General features: G+C 45.8%; 3 protein-coding genes across 6 annotated transcripts; all 3 read right to left on the minus strand.

Annotated features, from left to right (window-relative positions):
* Positions 1–802: 802 nt before the first annotated feature.
* Positions 803–5,496, minus strand: LOC4333761 (formin-like protein 5). Of its 4 annotated transcripts, XR_001544783.3 has the most exons (5): positions 4,685–5,496; positions 3,616–3,668; positions 3,297–3,402; positions 2,923–3,003; positions 803–1,533 (listed from the first exon to the last, which is right to left on the minus strand). XR_001544783.3 is itself a non-coding variant. In XM_015777207.3 (4 exons), exons 1-3 carry the CDS (start codon positions 5,259–5,261, stop codon positions 2,944–2,946), a joined length of 690 nt encoding a protein of 229 aa, XP_015632693.1. In that variant the 5' UTR covers positions 5,262–5,496; the 3' UTR covers positions 803–1,533; positions 2,923–2,943. The 4 variants fall into 4 exon arrangements, 3 of the variants coding, with proteins under 3 accessions (XP_015632693.1, XP_015632690.1, XP_015632689.1); XM_015777207.3 differs by lacking the exon at positions 3,297–3,402; XM_015777204.3 differs by lacking the exon at positions 2,923–3,003.
* A 4,522-nt stretch (positions 5,497–10,018) lies between these two features.
* Positions 10,019–10,765, minus strand: LOC136355684 (60 kDa jasmonate-induced protein-like). The gene has a single exon (XM_066308509.1). It carries the CDS (start codon positions 10,763–10,765, stop codon positions 10,019–10,021), a length of 747 nt encoding a protein of 248 aa, XP_066164606.1.
* A 2,870-nt stretch (positions 10,766–13,635) lies between these two features.
* Positions 13,636–14,570, minus strand: LOC4333762 (60 kDa jasmonate-induced protein). The gene has a single exon (XM_015773938.3). The coding sequence runs from the start codon at positions 14,532–14,534 to the stop codon at positions 13,800–13,802; it is 735 nt and encodes a 244-aa protein (XP_015629424.1). The 5' UTR covers positions 14,535–14,570; the 3' UTR covers positions 13,636–13,799.
* Between the last annotated feature and the right edge of the window lie 603 nt (positions 14,571–15,173).

The following is a 15,173-nucleotide window of genomic DNA, read 5'->3' on the forward strand; positions in this document are numbered from 1 at the left end:
AGTGACGACATGAACCCCCAAAAAAAAAACAACAACAAAAAAAAAACTGTAGTTGAAACAGAGAGGAAAGAGTGTGGACTGAAATGGACAGAAGGCCAGGAATCTAGGCAAACGTATGTACGGCTTATGGATAGATAGCAAGACCGACACTTGTAATGGCGTCGAAACTATTCACCGTCCTTTTCTGACCTGTCGAGTAGCAAAATTAATTTGTGTGGACTGTTGTTAGCGCATCCCCATCAAGAGCCGTCAGTGTTCTATCTTTGTGTGATGAATGCCAACAGCTTAGAAAAACAATGAGTAGAACGAGATTTTAAAGGGGAACTAACATTGTTAGTTTAGTAAAATATGCAAAGCATCCGGATGCATATATATGAATTGAACTTCATGGTTATAGCTAAGTACCAATATATATAGTACATGAAGTTGCTAAATGCTAAGTGAGGAGCATTTCAGAATGGAGGTAGCAAGACTAACCTTTGTTATTCAACTGGTTATTAGCAACACTCTAGTCGGTATCATCAAACGTTCCATCTTTCAATCCGGCAAATCTGCAAATTTTGGGTTACTATCAAGGATGGGCCTATGTGGTTGCCCTGTTTTTGGTTGGGCTAGTGGACAACTTTGCTCCATCCATCTTTCTCTGTCGGCTGAGCCCATGCAACCTTCGCCTCCTCCTCTGTTCAACTTCGTTTATAACCATCTTGCCTTCTACTAATCTGCACTTCTGCAGTTAACAGGTCAAAAATAGCACTCCCTCCAGTTCCATGATTCTTGTCATTTTGTACAATATCACGATCTCTTCATCAAAGTTCTAATAGTTTAACCACAACTTTATCCAAAACAAGAAGAATTACAGAACCGGAGAGAGTATTAATCAAGTCGATTACATCATAAATACAAGAGGGGCAAACAAAAAATGTTCAGCAACATAGAGCCTTTCTCATGGCAAAACTGTTGTATAAGTGCACGCAATGCTTTATTTCCGAGGTATACAAGCATCGTGAGAGATGTGGCACATTGCATCTCCCTATCTATACGGCTATATATGGTGCCACCAGATTCTACAAACATGCAGGTTAGTAGTGGCACCCAGCACCAATGACCAAACACATCGGTGTGTTGGATTTGGATACCATGCAACGGATATGGGGCAAATTTACAATTTACAGGTTGCCCCAAAAATGCCGCCAGCTCCAGCCTCCTTAAGCTATAGTATTACGTTGTGAATTGAGTTACTGCATGCTATTCCAGAGAGCAGAGAATTTATGCCCTCAATGATGCATTGGCCGGCTGTCAAGTTGCCCCGCTCATTTTCCTGAACTTCAGAGGGAGGAAATTGCTTGAATCGGCGTTCCTCTTCTTGCCAAAACTGCTAGGTGTGACACCAGTCGGTGAGACCAAGGAAGTGGTGGTGTTTCGCCGAAACCTCCCCATGTTCCAATATGAGAATCCATCATGTTGGCTTCCAGAACTAGGAGAACGCATAGCAAAATTTCTTGGTATCACACTTTGCTGTCGGTCATGGATATCCTGCAAGAGATCAAGAGTTAATCTGCAGTAATACAACATGTAAAGTTGTAAACAAACAAATGAATCCAGCCTTGGACTACTACAATTCAATTGGTAGTTATTGGTATCCTACAGTTTCTGTTTATGATAAGATCTCTATATGTTATCCTGGAACAAATCACCAACCAACAATTCAACATACAATTATGGCAACTAGCATGGCCTGCCATCCCTTCAGCCAGGAAAAAACAACTCAAGAGTAACAATCACAGGCACTGACGTTAGAAAGATCCAAGGTGAATCTGCTGTTCACTTAGATGGTTCAATTAATTTAAGATTAAGACTTGAGTATGGACCATGAATAAGAGTTGGTTGCTGACAATGGAAAATTATGAGCTCTTGCTAGCAAGATTACTCTTAGACAACATGCTTCTAGGAAATGTCACCTTATAAGTTGAGTGCCACTAGTTACTAGGTACTCCCTCCATTCCAAAATATAAGGCATAACCACCCCTAACCCAAAGACCAAGAAACAATTATTATCATCTTGTAGTTTGGATCATCCTAATCATATCTTACTATAAAGTTATCCCGCACTAACTCCTTAAGCTTAACATGCAAAGATGCCACATCATCATCCACTAACAAGATGCCACATCATCATCCACTAATTAACAAGATGTCACATCATCATCCACTAACAATCATCACATTTAAACATCATGCAAACATGCTATATCTTTATAGTTTTTATAATTTAAGAGCTTTTCAAATACAAACATGTTAAATTATCATCCAACATAATTCACATAATGTTTCAATGTATATCTTCATGCAAAGATGCCACATCATCATCCACTAATTAACAAGATGCCACATCATCATCCACTAACAATCATCACATTTAAACATCATGCAAACATGCTATATCTTTATAGTTTTTATAATTTAAGAGCTTTTCAAACACAAACATGTTAAATTATCATCCGACATAATTCAAATAATGTTTCAATGTATATCTTCATACTAAATTCCCGCAGCAATACGCGGAGTTTCACCTAGTAAATACAATGCATGCATCCAATAGAATTAGAGAACATGAGAGTGTAGGATTTAAAAAAGTAATAATTTAATGGAGAATGGATCATAGTTAATTGCCTACATGTATGCATGCCTTATATTATGGAACATCTAAAAAAAAAGTGGTTGTGCCTTATATTATGGAATGGAGGGAGTAATGATTAGCAAGATACAATTGAAGACATGGGAGAATGAAGACGTGTGGTGTCTAGGAAACTGAACTTTTGAAAGAACGACACGAGTTAAAGCCAAAAATATTTAACTTTTTATGGTACCATGTCAACGATTAGACCTATTTTCTTTATTTTCGTCTATTCGGATTTTAGTTACCGCTTGAAGCACTGAACATCTTCAATTCACCACATATAGATCTTGCACACCTTCCTTTTGATCTAACTTGATATAACTCACCTACAATCACGCACAATCACTATGTAAATAAATTTCTATGGGTAATGCACTTGTGCAGCACTCCAGCTTTACGGCATTCTAATTAACTTGATAGCTGGCAAAACCTGACAGAAATTTACTCATCACTTCAACATAATGATGTTTGATATCTAGTAAGCTGAATTGTAAAAACTTAAGTGAACAGAAAAAAAAAACTGCTGATAGCCATTGCTAAATAAGTCTCAACATAACGTATTGAAGTTAAGTTTATCCTGAAAGGTTTCCTTTAAAAAAAAAAAACTTGGACACCAAACCTTGATTTTCATTATTTTAAGAAGCAACAGTATTCCATCCCACGACTGCCCCTGCCAACTGCGCTAGCACTGTTCTCATCCTGAAAGCTTCATTGTAACGTAACATCTGATGATCCCAGGCAAGCAAGTTGCAGAATTAGCAACTTGGAATTGATACTAGTCAAATCAGTACTGTAAAGATAAGTGCATCTTACAAAGTTTCACCAGATGCACATGCCCAGATATGAAGTGTCTGAACTAATGCCCTCGTCACTTTTTGTGCAACTATAATCTATTGCATCACACCATGTAATGAGAGAAATGAAGATGAAAAACTTACCTGAAGAGTTCTTATGGGAACCATGTCCACAGCATGGCTAGGGTAAGCAGCAGCTATGACAAGAGAAATTTCATAATCACAATTAATTGAGATCCACTGTAAAACCAACAGTAAGTATGCGTAGATTCAAATTGGATAACATGCTGAAATAGTATTGCAGTAAGACAATCATTGGATTCTATTACAGGCTTAGAGCTACAATATCTCAAGTCAGAAGAGCGAGAAATCCTAAGGATGCACAGAAAGAACAAAAAAACAGATACCTGTATCGAACAAACGCATACAGTATTTGAACCATATTGACTATGTAGAAAAAAATTGCTTCCTCTGCCGTAAATACTTGCTTTTGTAACTGTAACATTTTCAAGCTCCAACTAATTTACATCATATATTTTCTTAAATGGCAAATTTTATAGAAAATTCTGATGACATGAGGGGGGGGGGGGGATAAGGAGTTGAAGGAAAAGGTTGAAGAGAAAATGGGAAGGTACAACAATTGAAAAGGTGACTTGTTAATCAGAAGACCTAGTATCTTAGTCAATAGCATGACAAACATCCACAATATTCAGTCCATATTTCCTTTTTTTTTTCCTCAAATAATTCATCATCATGGCACAACTCTGTAGTCTGTGCATAATGTGTTTGTAGTTGCTCACTAGTCTTACTACACAAAATTAACTAGTTAAGCATAAAACCATTTGCTAATGCCATCGTGAATGATGACTTATACATTGACAAAACCACGAGGAGTGGCTATACTTTCCTCTCTTGTGCTACCATACCAGTTAGTATAAAATTTAGACCAAACAAAAGCATGCCAGTGATTGCGTTATCATGTATAGGATGATCCCAGCATGCTTGGTCATTTTTATGTTTCTCAAAATCAAGTGAAGGTTCTAAGTTGAATTGCTCATCGCCACCCTCACTTTGAATGGAATACTTTGCGCATGAAAAAAAAGAAAAAACAGGCTGCAATTCCACCCAATAAGTTGGAACAAATATATAATTCCGTACATAATTGCAATGCAGAAGAAGATGTGTGCAAGGAAGAAGAAAGAAAAATCTATACCTGCAACTCCCATTGCAAAAGGAGATGAGCTGCCGCCGGGAATCATCCGCGACGACGGCCCCGGGAACCCGCCGCTGCCGCTGCTGCTGCCAACCTCGAAAAGTGGCATGGTAGGCGAGAACTCCCCGAAGTCGGTCACCGGCGGCGACGGCGACGGCGCGGGTAGGCGGAAGAACGGCGAGAGCATAGGTGGTCCAGTTCCGCCGCCGCCGCCGCCGCCGCTGCGGACGGGGGAGGCGGCGTCCCACGCGGCGAGCGGCGCGCCACGCAGCGGGCGCGGGCTCCAGCGGAAGGGACCGAATCCGGGGGCGCCCATCGGGGGAGGCGGCGGCGGCGGCGTGCGGGACTCGTCGGTGGAGACGGCGTCGTGGTGGTGCTGCGGCTGCGGGAGCGGAGGCGGGGGCGGGGGAGGGGGCGGCTGGTGGGGGAGGAGGTGGAGGCGGCGGATCCAGACGGAGTTGAGCGGGTCGGGGTGCTGCTGCTGCGGCGGCGGGAGGCGGCGGTGGTGGTGGTAGGACGGCGGCAGCGCGGAGCTGTGGCTCCCGACGGAGCTCCGCAGCGCGAGGTGCTCCGACATGGCGGCGGCGGCGGAGGGCGGGATCGCCGGAGACCGCGAGGAGGACCCCGAAGGCGAAGGCTAGCTTAAGCTAGCCCTCGCACAGCTCTGGTCGTGTGGCTGGGCTCACCTAGGATGGAGGCGAGGTGGGGAGGAAGCAAGCAAGCGGGGGGAGGAATATAAGCTGCCGGGAGGTCGCCGTCGCCGGCGTCGTGGTCGTCGTCGTCGGCGTCGCGGGGAGTGGAGGAAGTGAAGCGAGAGCCGAGAGAAGAGGGTGATGAGGGGATAGGGGTGGACACGAACACACGACCCGCTCATCCGCTGGCGTTGACACGGCTTCCATAGTTGCATATGGGATGCTCACATTGAAGCCAAAAATTAGGTAACATTTGATTATAAGGTCTATATTTTCAATACGGTTTTCAGATTTTTATTTTATTCTATGATCCTAATAAATATGAAATTAGTATCACATGAAAGTGCTTCAATGTATGAATCTAGTGATATAGCATGCATAATACTTAGTATAGATATAGTTAGTATGATTATTAGTCAAAAGCTACCCAGTTTGATTTTCCTTAAAAAAGGGCGTCCTATAATTTGGGAGTAATGTTTTTAAAATTTTGACAGGATTTCCTATATATTTATTAAAATTTGAAAAAAAAAACTAAATGGATGCGCAAATTTAGCAACTCTACCAAAAGTGATATGATTTAAAGTGGCATCATTCTGAACAAGCCCATAGGTTTTGTATGTCTGTTGAAAAGCCGCAGCTAATTTTCAACCTTTTTTTAAAAAAAACAAAATTTAGCGTGTTTATGGTTTTTACCCTTGCTTTTTAAAATATAGAATAAAAATTTTAGATTATTTGTTTTCATCGGATCTAATTTTCTACTTCCTCCATCTCAGAATGTAACCATTTTTTTAGGTACGCACGTGTATTAAGAAAGTAGGTAGAAATGATTGGAAGAGGGTTGTGATTGGTGGAGAAGAGAAAGTAGACGAAGAGAATGGTTGTGATGGGTTGAGAGGAGAGGGTAGGTGAAGAAATAGCTTTATTTTAGGACAAGTTACTATGCTAGAAATAGCTATATTTTGGACGGGGTAGTATATATTTCCAATCAGTCTGGCCCACCAATCATGAATCACTCGAGTCATCTTGGGTGTGCTCTTTCACAGGTTTAACCTTATGATGTGACCATTGTCAGGGTTATGGATACTACATACCTAATATTAGTTGATTAAATTTCGACAGAATCCACCACATACCATGTCTTATACAGATACAATCCTCGGATATAGGAGGAGTTCCGGATAAGGAAAGACAACCAGAGTTCTATATGAAAACGACAATGACTACTCGGATTGTATCCATATTGATTTCTCTAGTTCTACTTAGACAAGGAGGCATCTATGGATATAAATACAAGGCCCCCTAGGAGGAGAGGGGACACAATCAACATACACGAAACAATAGATCAAGATAGAAGATCAACATAGAAGCCAACATACACCAAGATAAGACACCGGATATCGACTTCAGAGATAGGCATGGCTAGTCCCCGACGGTGTCTCCGGATACTGATAGGAGAGACATTGCGATGTCTCTGATCTCGCCGGCACGAACTCGAGGAGGAAGACTACCCTGTTGTCGACTACGAGTCAGACCTTTAGACTGCCATGTCAACAACAGTTAGATAGGCTACCCCAAATATTGTACTGGTGTGATTATGGTGAATAAGAGCAATACCGGCTTCGGCCAACAGGATGTAGGGTTATTAACTAACAATTCAGGGGCCCGAACCTGTATAAAAATCCTCGTCACTGTCTCTTTTACCTCAGTCTCGTATATATCCTAGTACCAACGATCCCCATACTATGAAAATACCCAAATCGCGACATCAAACGTCGACAGTGCCGCACCATAGTTGCTATTGATATAACCGTTGCTCATATCATAGCACAGTAGGGAGACAAGCTGCCCACACTCTAGAATCCAATTCGGCCAACTGCAGCAACGTTGACTTCAAACGGCCGCCAAATATGCATACGATCTTCGTTTCCGATCCATGAGTACTTGATGAAAAACTCTCGAAGTCCTCTTTCCAAAGGATCCAGCCTCATCACCAAATTACATGTTAGTCATTTGCAATTGAAGAAATAAGGTGATGCCTACCTATCTTGGGCCATTAGGCTTGTAACTTCATTTGGGATCCCGGCCCAACTAGGACCCATGTAGGGTGCGCCCAAACCTAATGGAGCACGACCCTACGGACCCTTTGGTTGTCCCCCCACCTTCTTAAATAGCTAGGTACCATTTAGGGTTTTTCGGGTTTTGTATAGATTAAAGTTTAGTCATTGTTACTTTCTTACATCGCGCATGTCGGCTAGTCCGTTTGTTTGTCTTCGGAACCCAACTTATCATTTGTTTTCAATTCCTATTTGCAATTCAGATTGCTTTTATCTTGTTATTGCTTGTTTCTTCGATTTGCTTGTAGCAATAAGGTTGATCTGCATCGGTGTATCAATCACTAAGACGCAACGCAACAACACCTCGTACGGCTGTAGTTGGGTCATCAACGTTTCTCTCAAATCATAGTTATCTTCAACTCATCGAAAAATCGGGCCAATCATAGCCATGAGTGTCTCGAGTGGAGCACAGGGTTTGTTAATGTTATATCAATAGCAACTATGATCACATCACCTTACTAGTTAACAGTTTTTAACAATGTACATATCAAAGATACTAGTATGACTGTATGGATGCCTCTAATATCCATTATCAACATGAGATAAAACTATGAGCTCTCTTTCTATCCCAATCCATGTTCTCTGCAGTACTACTTATTGGCTGTAGATCCAAATATCTGTGGGGTCCACATATCAGTGTGCAGTACCGTGGAGGACCATCACTCTTTCCATCCGTCCGTTGGTAATGTACGGGGGACACATGTCACACATCTACGGTTGTTACACTTACACACCCACATAGCCGGTCGTCGGTCGGTACTACTCCATTGGAAGCGTCAGATTCCATAGTGCTAAACTATTACACATACACATGTTTTCTTTTTGCTTGGAGTTGCATGCTTCATGTCTGGAAAAGAAGGTGCTCTTCCTCCAGGATCACTATTTGGCTTTTTTCAAGATTTGTTTTCTTATGGGAGGGGTCTTCCTCTCATTATTTGCATGTTATTCAAATAGTTATGAAAATTTTTTTAAAAAAATTAAGAAGATATATTAATATGTGATATATCACTCCACAAACATGCAAGTTCAAATTTAATTTCTACATCTCGCAACGAAAAAAATAAATTAAACTACAATCAAATTTGTTTTTTCCGTTGCGAGATGTAAAAGTTGAATTTGTACTTGCATGTTTACAGAATGACATATCACATGTTAATACATCTTCTCAAATTTTTTTAATAACCATTTAAGTGACATATAAACAATAAGTGGATATCCCCTATAGGGATGTAAATAGTTTCCCTTTTCTTATTTGTTACTCCTACTTATCTGAACATGCTACAATGGGATTCCAGTTTCCCTTCGCTGTTTCTCTACAACCGAATGCTGTATAGGACCTGAGCTCCTGCACAGCATTGGGTTGTATGCTAAACATCATAAGTTGTTTGAAGTTCGACATACCACTCTCTAAAATCATTTTGTTTCAAATATTCATCAACCTACTTAGTTTTATTACAAAAAGCATCCCAATGCACACATGTTTAACCAAATCAATATATTTTCATAAAGTGTGAGCTGTTAATGTAATCTTTACCAAAATTAAATACTTTGTATTATCTTGACAATTTTTTTAGATTTCATAAATAAAATTGATGATAAGAACTTAAATGTTATCACATTCACTAAATGAGAAAAAAAAATTCAATCAAACATAAAAAAAAATAAATCTAATTCAAACATTTGAACAACATTAATTGACTCAACTAACTTAGTCTGTGGTGACTTTACATCAACGATAACGGACTAATTTGGTTAAGCACGTGAGCAAAAAGATGATTTTTGCAACAAAATTAAGTAGGGGTGTATGTCGGTAATAAAATAACCTATATGATGAAATTTTAAACTTTAAATGATTTATGGGATGCTTTTTTCCTTGCAATTTCTCATACTTCGTGATATTGAACTGACGACACGCATCATAAACACAGTACAGCTGAATAGCTGATCTGCTGTTCGAGTTGAGAAATTGCACGCAAGTCGTTAACCATAACTTATTGCACGGTCTTGTTCTTTTCTATCAAGATGCTAAATATAGTGTGTTTCGTATGAAAACTTTTTATATAAAAGTTATTTTAGAATAAAAAAAATATCTTCTAAATTTATAATAAGAGTAAATTTTAGAAAACTGCAACTTTAGTGACAAATGTATCAGTTTGCTGTAACTTTAGCGATATGTTTCAGTTTGCTGCAACAATAACACGAGAAATTATGATAAAACTGTAACTTTTATGTTATATGTTACTACAGTTGTCACATATATGTACTGTAGCAGCATATAACGTAAAAGTTGCAGTTTTGTGATAATTTTTCATGCTATTGTTGCAGCAAACTGAAATATGTCGCTAATGTTGCAGTAAACTGATAGTTTTATCACTAAACTTGCAGTTTTCTAAAATTTACTCTTATAATAATTAAACTCAATTAATAATATGCTAATACTTTTTTATTTTTGCGTGTCGTAATCTAATCTTCATGTTCTTCAGATTAGCACCGCAACGTTTAGTAATGTTGTTCCCGCCAAGTTTCGATTAGAGCTCAGCACGGCACATCGCCGGAATGGAGCCGTCGCCCAGCAGCAGCTGCCGGAACGTCCACCCGACGACGGCGAGCGCCTCCTCCGCGCTGCCGATGCTGGCGCGCTCCCTCAGCTCGCCGGCGAACGGCCCGCCGCCCCACTCGCCGGTCCGCCTCCACCGCTTCAGCTCCTCCCACATGGCGTCCCAGTGCTCGATGTACGGCAGGTGCTCGGCGGCGACGCGCGCCCCTCGCCCCCGCGTCAGGATGGTCTCCAGGATCGGGTGGAGCCGCTGCCCCTCGCAGATCACCGCCGCCAGCGTCGCCAGCGCCCGCTTCACCGCCGCCGCCTCGCCGCCGCCGCCGCCGTCGTAGCCGGAGAGCACCACGGTGGCGTAGCTCGTGAAGGGCGACCCCAGGGGGAGGCCGAGCAGGTTGTTGACGCCGCCGACGAGGTCGCCGTAGCTGCTGCCGAAAGGGAGAGGGGTCGCCACGAGGTCGCCGCGGAACAGGTGGTCGTTGCCTCGCAGGGCGTGCCAGTGGCCGGTCCGGTTGGCGAAGCCGGCGACGGAGAAGACGTCGGGCCTCACGGCGAGCGTCCCCACGCCGCTGCCGTAGTCCTGGAGGTCCACCAAGATCAGGTCGCGCTCGACTCGCACCTCGCCGAGAACGGCCGCCGGGAGGTTCCCGGCGAGGGGGAGAAGCAGGAGCGGCGCCGGGAGGAGGAGGAGGAGGAGGAAGAAGGAGAGCGCGGCGGCCATGGCGTCGTACGTGCAACAAACCTGGAGAGCTAGCTAGCCAGTGGCCCGGTTCTTCCACGATGGCGACGATTTTGTAGCCGGCGGCGCGCGGTCGAGTGGGTTGGCAGGTGAGCGGCGATTTTGTCGCCGGAGACCGGAGGCGGGCGCGGCCGGCGTGCGTGATCGGCGTGCCCGGAATCTCTATTGACAGCGCTGTAAAAACTAAAAAAAAAAAAGTCAAATATACTCCTCCATTTTGGATTACAAGTCATTTTTTTACTTTGTCAAAGATAAATTGTTTTAAGTTTGATTAAATTTATAGAAAAAACATGAACATTTTTTACCTAAGACAAATATGTTATGAAAATATATTCGATCATTGAATTTTGATTATTGATTTAATGAAACTAATTTGTTGTTGTAAATATGATTGTATTTAGGAAAAAGTACGAAATACCCCCTGAACTATCGCGGTCGACCGAATTACCCTCCTAAATTCAAATAACGGATATTTTACACCATAAACTATACATACCGGACAAACGACCCCTAACACCGTTCTGGGCGGTTTTGATTTCAGCTATCACACGTGCCGCCAATGTGGCAGCCTAATCAGAAAAAAAATTAAAAAAATCCCTGGGCCCATCTGTCATCCAACTTCTCCCAGCTCCCTTGCGCTCTCTCTCTCTCTCGTGCGCGTACTCGGGCTAGGGGCGGAGGCGAGCCAGTTCCCCCAAATCCAGCCGCCGCCGCCGCCCTCTTCTTCCCTTTGGCCGCCCGCGGAGGAGGCAGCCGGAGCTCATGGTGGACGGCGGCGCGGGGATGGGAAGATGGCGACGGCACGGGGACGGGAGGTGTGCGGGGTCGGCGACGGCGAACTTCTTCGCGCCGCCCTGGGAGGAACGAGGCGGAGGCCCAGCCGCCGCCGGTGAGGAACGAGGCCGGAGGCGGAGGCGGCGGAGAGGAAGACCGGCGTCGTGTGGTGGCGAGCACGAAAGGGGCGGCGAGCGCGGAAGGACCTGTCCGCGAGCGTGGCACGCACCAGCGCGGCGGGGAAGGGAGGCGGAGGAGGTGATCGCCGAGTACCTCGACGCTGCCCGTCGCCGGCCCTCGCGCGCCGACCGCAAGCGCCGCTCGACCTGCGCCCGCGCGGCCGCCACCTCGACGCCGCCCGTCGCCAGCCCTCGCGCGCCGACCCCCGCGCCGCTCGACCAGGGACCGCGCGGCCGCCACCTAGGCGCCACCCGTCACCGGCCCTCGCGCGCCGACCCCCGCGCCGCTTGACCTGGAACCGCGCGGCCGCCACCTCAACGCCGCTCGTCCGATGCTTTGTGGATAGCCGACTGGCGCCTTCGCCGCCGGCCAATCCGGCGACCCCTCCCGCCGCCTGCCGGAACCCGAACCGGTAGTTGGCGTTCATCTGGCTGGCGAGCAGCTCGGTGGCGGAGGGCCCCGTTGGACGCGGCGATGGGAAGTTTAACATCTCCGAGAACGCGCACGATCCATGCCCGGCCGGCGCCTCTGCGTGGTCGTACATGGCGGCAGGCTGGGCGTGCTCATCGCCGTCGATGCGGAGCAAGCCATGGCCTCCCCTCTCACCCGGCCGGCGGGTCGAAGCCCTGCTGCACCCTCAGGCCTCAGCTTGTCGAGGCGGCTCTGCTGCGCCAAGTGATGTTGCTGCTGCTCGTGCTGTTTGGTCTTAGCTGGAGCCAGGGAAGTCGAAGGCCTGTTGCTGCTGCTGTTCCTATGCCGGCGATGGTCATTTGGCCAACAAGTTCCTCTTATTTCTCTGCAGCTACCTGAGCTCATCACCACAAGAAACCGGATGGCAAGCTGCCGGCGGCGAGCGCCCATCGCCTCGCCCGTCCCCCCGCGCCACTGCCCACGGCGCGTCCCCGCGCACCGCCGCCCACCGCCCGTCCGCAGCCGCGTGCATGGGAGAGAGAGAGAGCGCGCGACCGAGGAGAGGGAGACCGGGAAGGAAGAGAGATGAAATGTGGGCCCAAGAAGTCTTTTTCTGACTAGATTGCCGCGTTGGCGCCACGTGTACAAGCTCAAGTCAAAACCGCTCAAAATAGTATCGATGGGGGTAATTCATCCGGTATTAAAAGTTTAGGGTGCGTTATGTCTGGTTTCGGGTTCAGAAGGTAATTCAGCCAACCGTGATAGTTCAGGGTAATCCATACTTTTTCCTTGTATTTATGTATAAACTTAGTCTTGAAGTAATTTTACTTTTATCATAATCTGGTGGTAGTAGATATTGCTGCATTTTGTGAGTGGTGACATCTGCATTTGACTGCATGTTGAACGAATTGTGTTGTTGCTGTGCAGAATGTGATGTGAAGCACGTAGGTGCGTGAACTGTCAAAGGTGTAACTTAATTCGTCAAATTTGATTGCTGATTTTGAATTGACAATGGTAGTTCGTGTTTTTCTTTAAGGTGATGGAATAAATGGTTTACGTCTCTGACATATACCGACAGGCACATATCCAATAAGTTTTGTTGTTGGAAGAAAAAAAAGGCAACACAGGGTGATGCCGATTTGGATCAAATAAACTACGGAGTTGCTAGAAATATGGCGCCATATGCTACAGTCGATTTTTTTTCAGCCACTTACACAGTAGTTACACCTCATTTACAACCCACTTACATATGTAATTAGTATGTAATTTTCGAATTTACATATGTAATTTTAGTACTTACATATGTAATTTTGAGACTTACATTGTAAATACACTAAAATTACATATGTAATTTAGGGACTTACAATGTAAATACATACCGACTATTCTTTGATGAAAAATATGGCGCCATAAATATAGCTACACCCATCAAACGGTTCTCATTGTAACAAGCGCGTGATATGATCTGGAAAACGACCACCACAATAGGACTTAAATCAAACACACTGAAATTTAAGATCATCCCATTCAGAAAGGGAACAACGAACACAGACATCACGGTGACACACGAACTGACACTAGAGCATAGAGAGCAACGTTTTATTCAGAGAAACAGCACCCGTGCAAATGCAGAATATACTCCATATAAGTATCAGGCGCTGTGGCTGTGATCCTGCAGCAGCTGCACGAAGCTGCGGTTCGCGAGCAGCTTGGCAATGGCGAGCGCCTCGCCGGCGCTGCGGATGCCGGCGCGCCTCCTCAGCACCTCGGTGAAGGGCCCGTCCCACTCGCCGGTGCGCCTCCACCGGAGGACCTCGAACGACATGGTGTCCCAGTGCTCGATGTACGGCAGGTGCTCCGCCGCCACGCGCGCCTCGCCGCTCTCCCACCCGCTCGACACCGTCTCCCTGATCGGCTCCAGCCGCAGGGCCTGGGTGAACATCACCGACAGCGCCGCCACCGCCCGCTTCACCGCCGCCGTCCCCTCCTCGGCGTCGGGGTCGTAGGAGGCGAGCACCCCGGCGGCCCGCGCCGCGGCCGCTTTCCCGAGCGGCAGGCCGGGGACGTGGTGGAGGCCGCCGATGAGGTCGCGGTAGGTGTTGCGGAACGGGAGGCGCCTGGCGTTGGGGATGGCGTCCTCGTCGCCGCGGAAGACGTGCCAGTGGTGGCTCCCGTTGGTGAAGCCGGCGAAGGAGATGTCGTGGCGGTGCATGGCCAGGACGGTGCCGTCGCCGTCGCCGCTACGCAGTTTGAGAAAGACCAGGTCGTCGCCGGGTGGGTCTTGCTGCTGCGCCGCCGAGACCGAGAGAACCTCTCCGCGGTGGCCGGCGAGATTGAGGAGGAAGCGGAGGAGGAGGAGGAGCAGCGCGGCCTGGAAGTTCGCCATGGTGAGATCGAGCTAGCTAGCTCCCTAAGCTTTGATGCTCTCCTCAGCAAAGCAAAGCTATATATGCGCAGTGTGTAGTGATGAATCCTCGCAATTTGCGTTGGGCAACTGCACCAGGAGGGTGAACTGGTTGAATGCTGATAGAGCTGTTTACACCTAAAGTTGGCATTTAGGTTTAAAATTGAAGAGAATTGTCAAGATTTGATAAAGTTACTGGTTTTCTCTACAAGGCTGGTCTAACCGCCGTGTATTGGCCGGTCAGACCGTTGCTTGCGGGCCGGTCTGATCGGCGTGCCAACAAGAGCCTAGCTCGTCTACAATATTTTGGTCGCGCCATGAAAAAAGCGTGTCCCTCCTAGCGTTAGGCAGCTAGAGAAAGGGAAGAAAAACTCTCGCAATTTTCACACGTATGCTCCTAGACTGCTAAACATCATGCATTTTTTGAAAAGAAAAAACTAGAAATATTGCCGCGCCTGACCATGATGCTGCTGAATTGAGTATACACAATTGCTCAAACTGGTTCAAGAGAATTAACAATTGAACATTGTATCAAACATAATTATCTCAACATATTGAAGAGACTTATTTACCATTATCTCGTACACACGACAGGAGGTCGTTTGCAAGTTTGCTTTGGCA

Source organism: Oryza sativa, chromosome 3 (genome assembly GCF_034140825.1).
Source record: "Oryza sativa Japonica Group chromosome 3, ASM3414082v1".
NCBI lineage: Eukaryota > Viridiplantae > Streptophyta > Magnoliopsida > Poales > Poaceae > Oryza > Oryza sativa.

Excerpts from the sequence above, each read along its gene's own strand:
- LOC4333761 (XM_015777203.3), bottom strand. The coding sequence starts at position 5,261 with ATGTCGGAGCACCTCGCGCTGCGGAGCTCCGTCGGGAGCCACAGCTCC. Across the intron at positions 3,669-4,684 it reads TTTTGCAATGGGAGTTGCAG|CTGCTGCTTACCCTAGCCAT; the intron begins GTATAGATTTTT and ends CTCTTGTCATAG. Across the intron at positions 1,534-3,615 it reads TTCCCATAAGAACTCTTCAG|GATATCCATGACCGACAGCA; the intron begins GTAAGTTTTTCA and ends GATCTCTTGCAG.
- LOC136355684 (XM_066308509.1), bottom strand. The coding sequence starts at position 10,765 with ATGGCCGCCGCGCTCTCCTTCTTCCTCCTCCTCCTCCTCCTCCCGGCG.
- LOC4333762 (XM_015773938.3), bottom strand. The coding sequence starts at position 14,534 with ATGGCGAACTTCCAGGCCGCGCTGCTCCTCCTCCTCCTCCGCTTCCTC.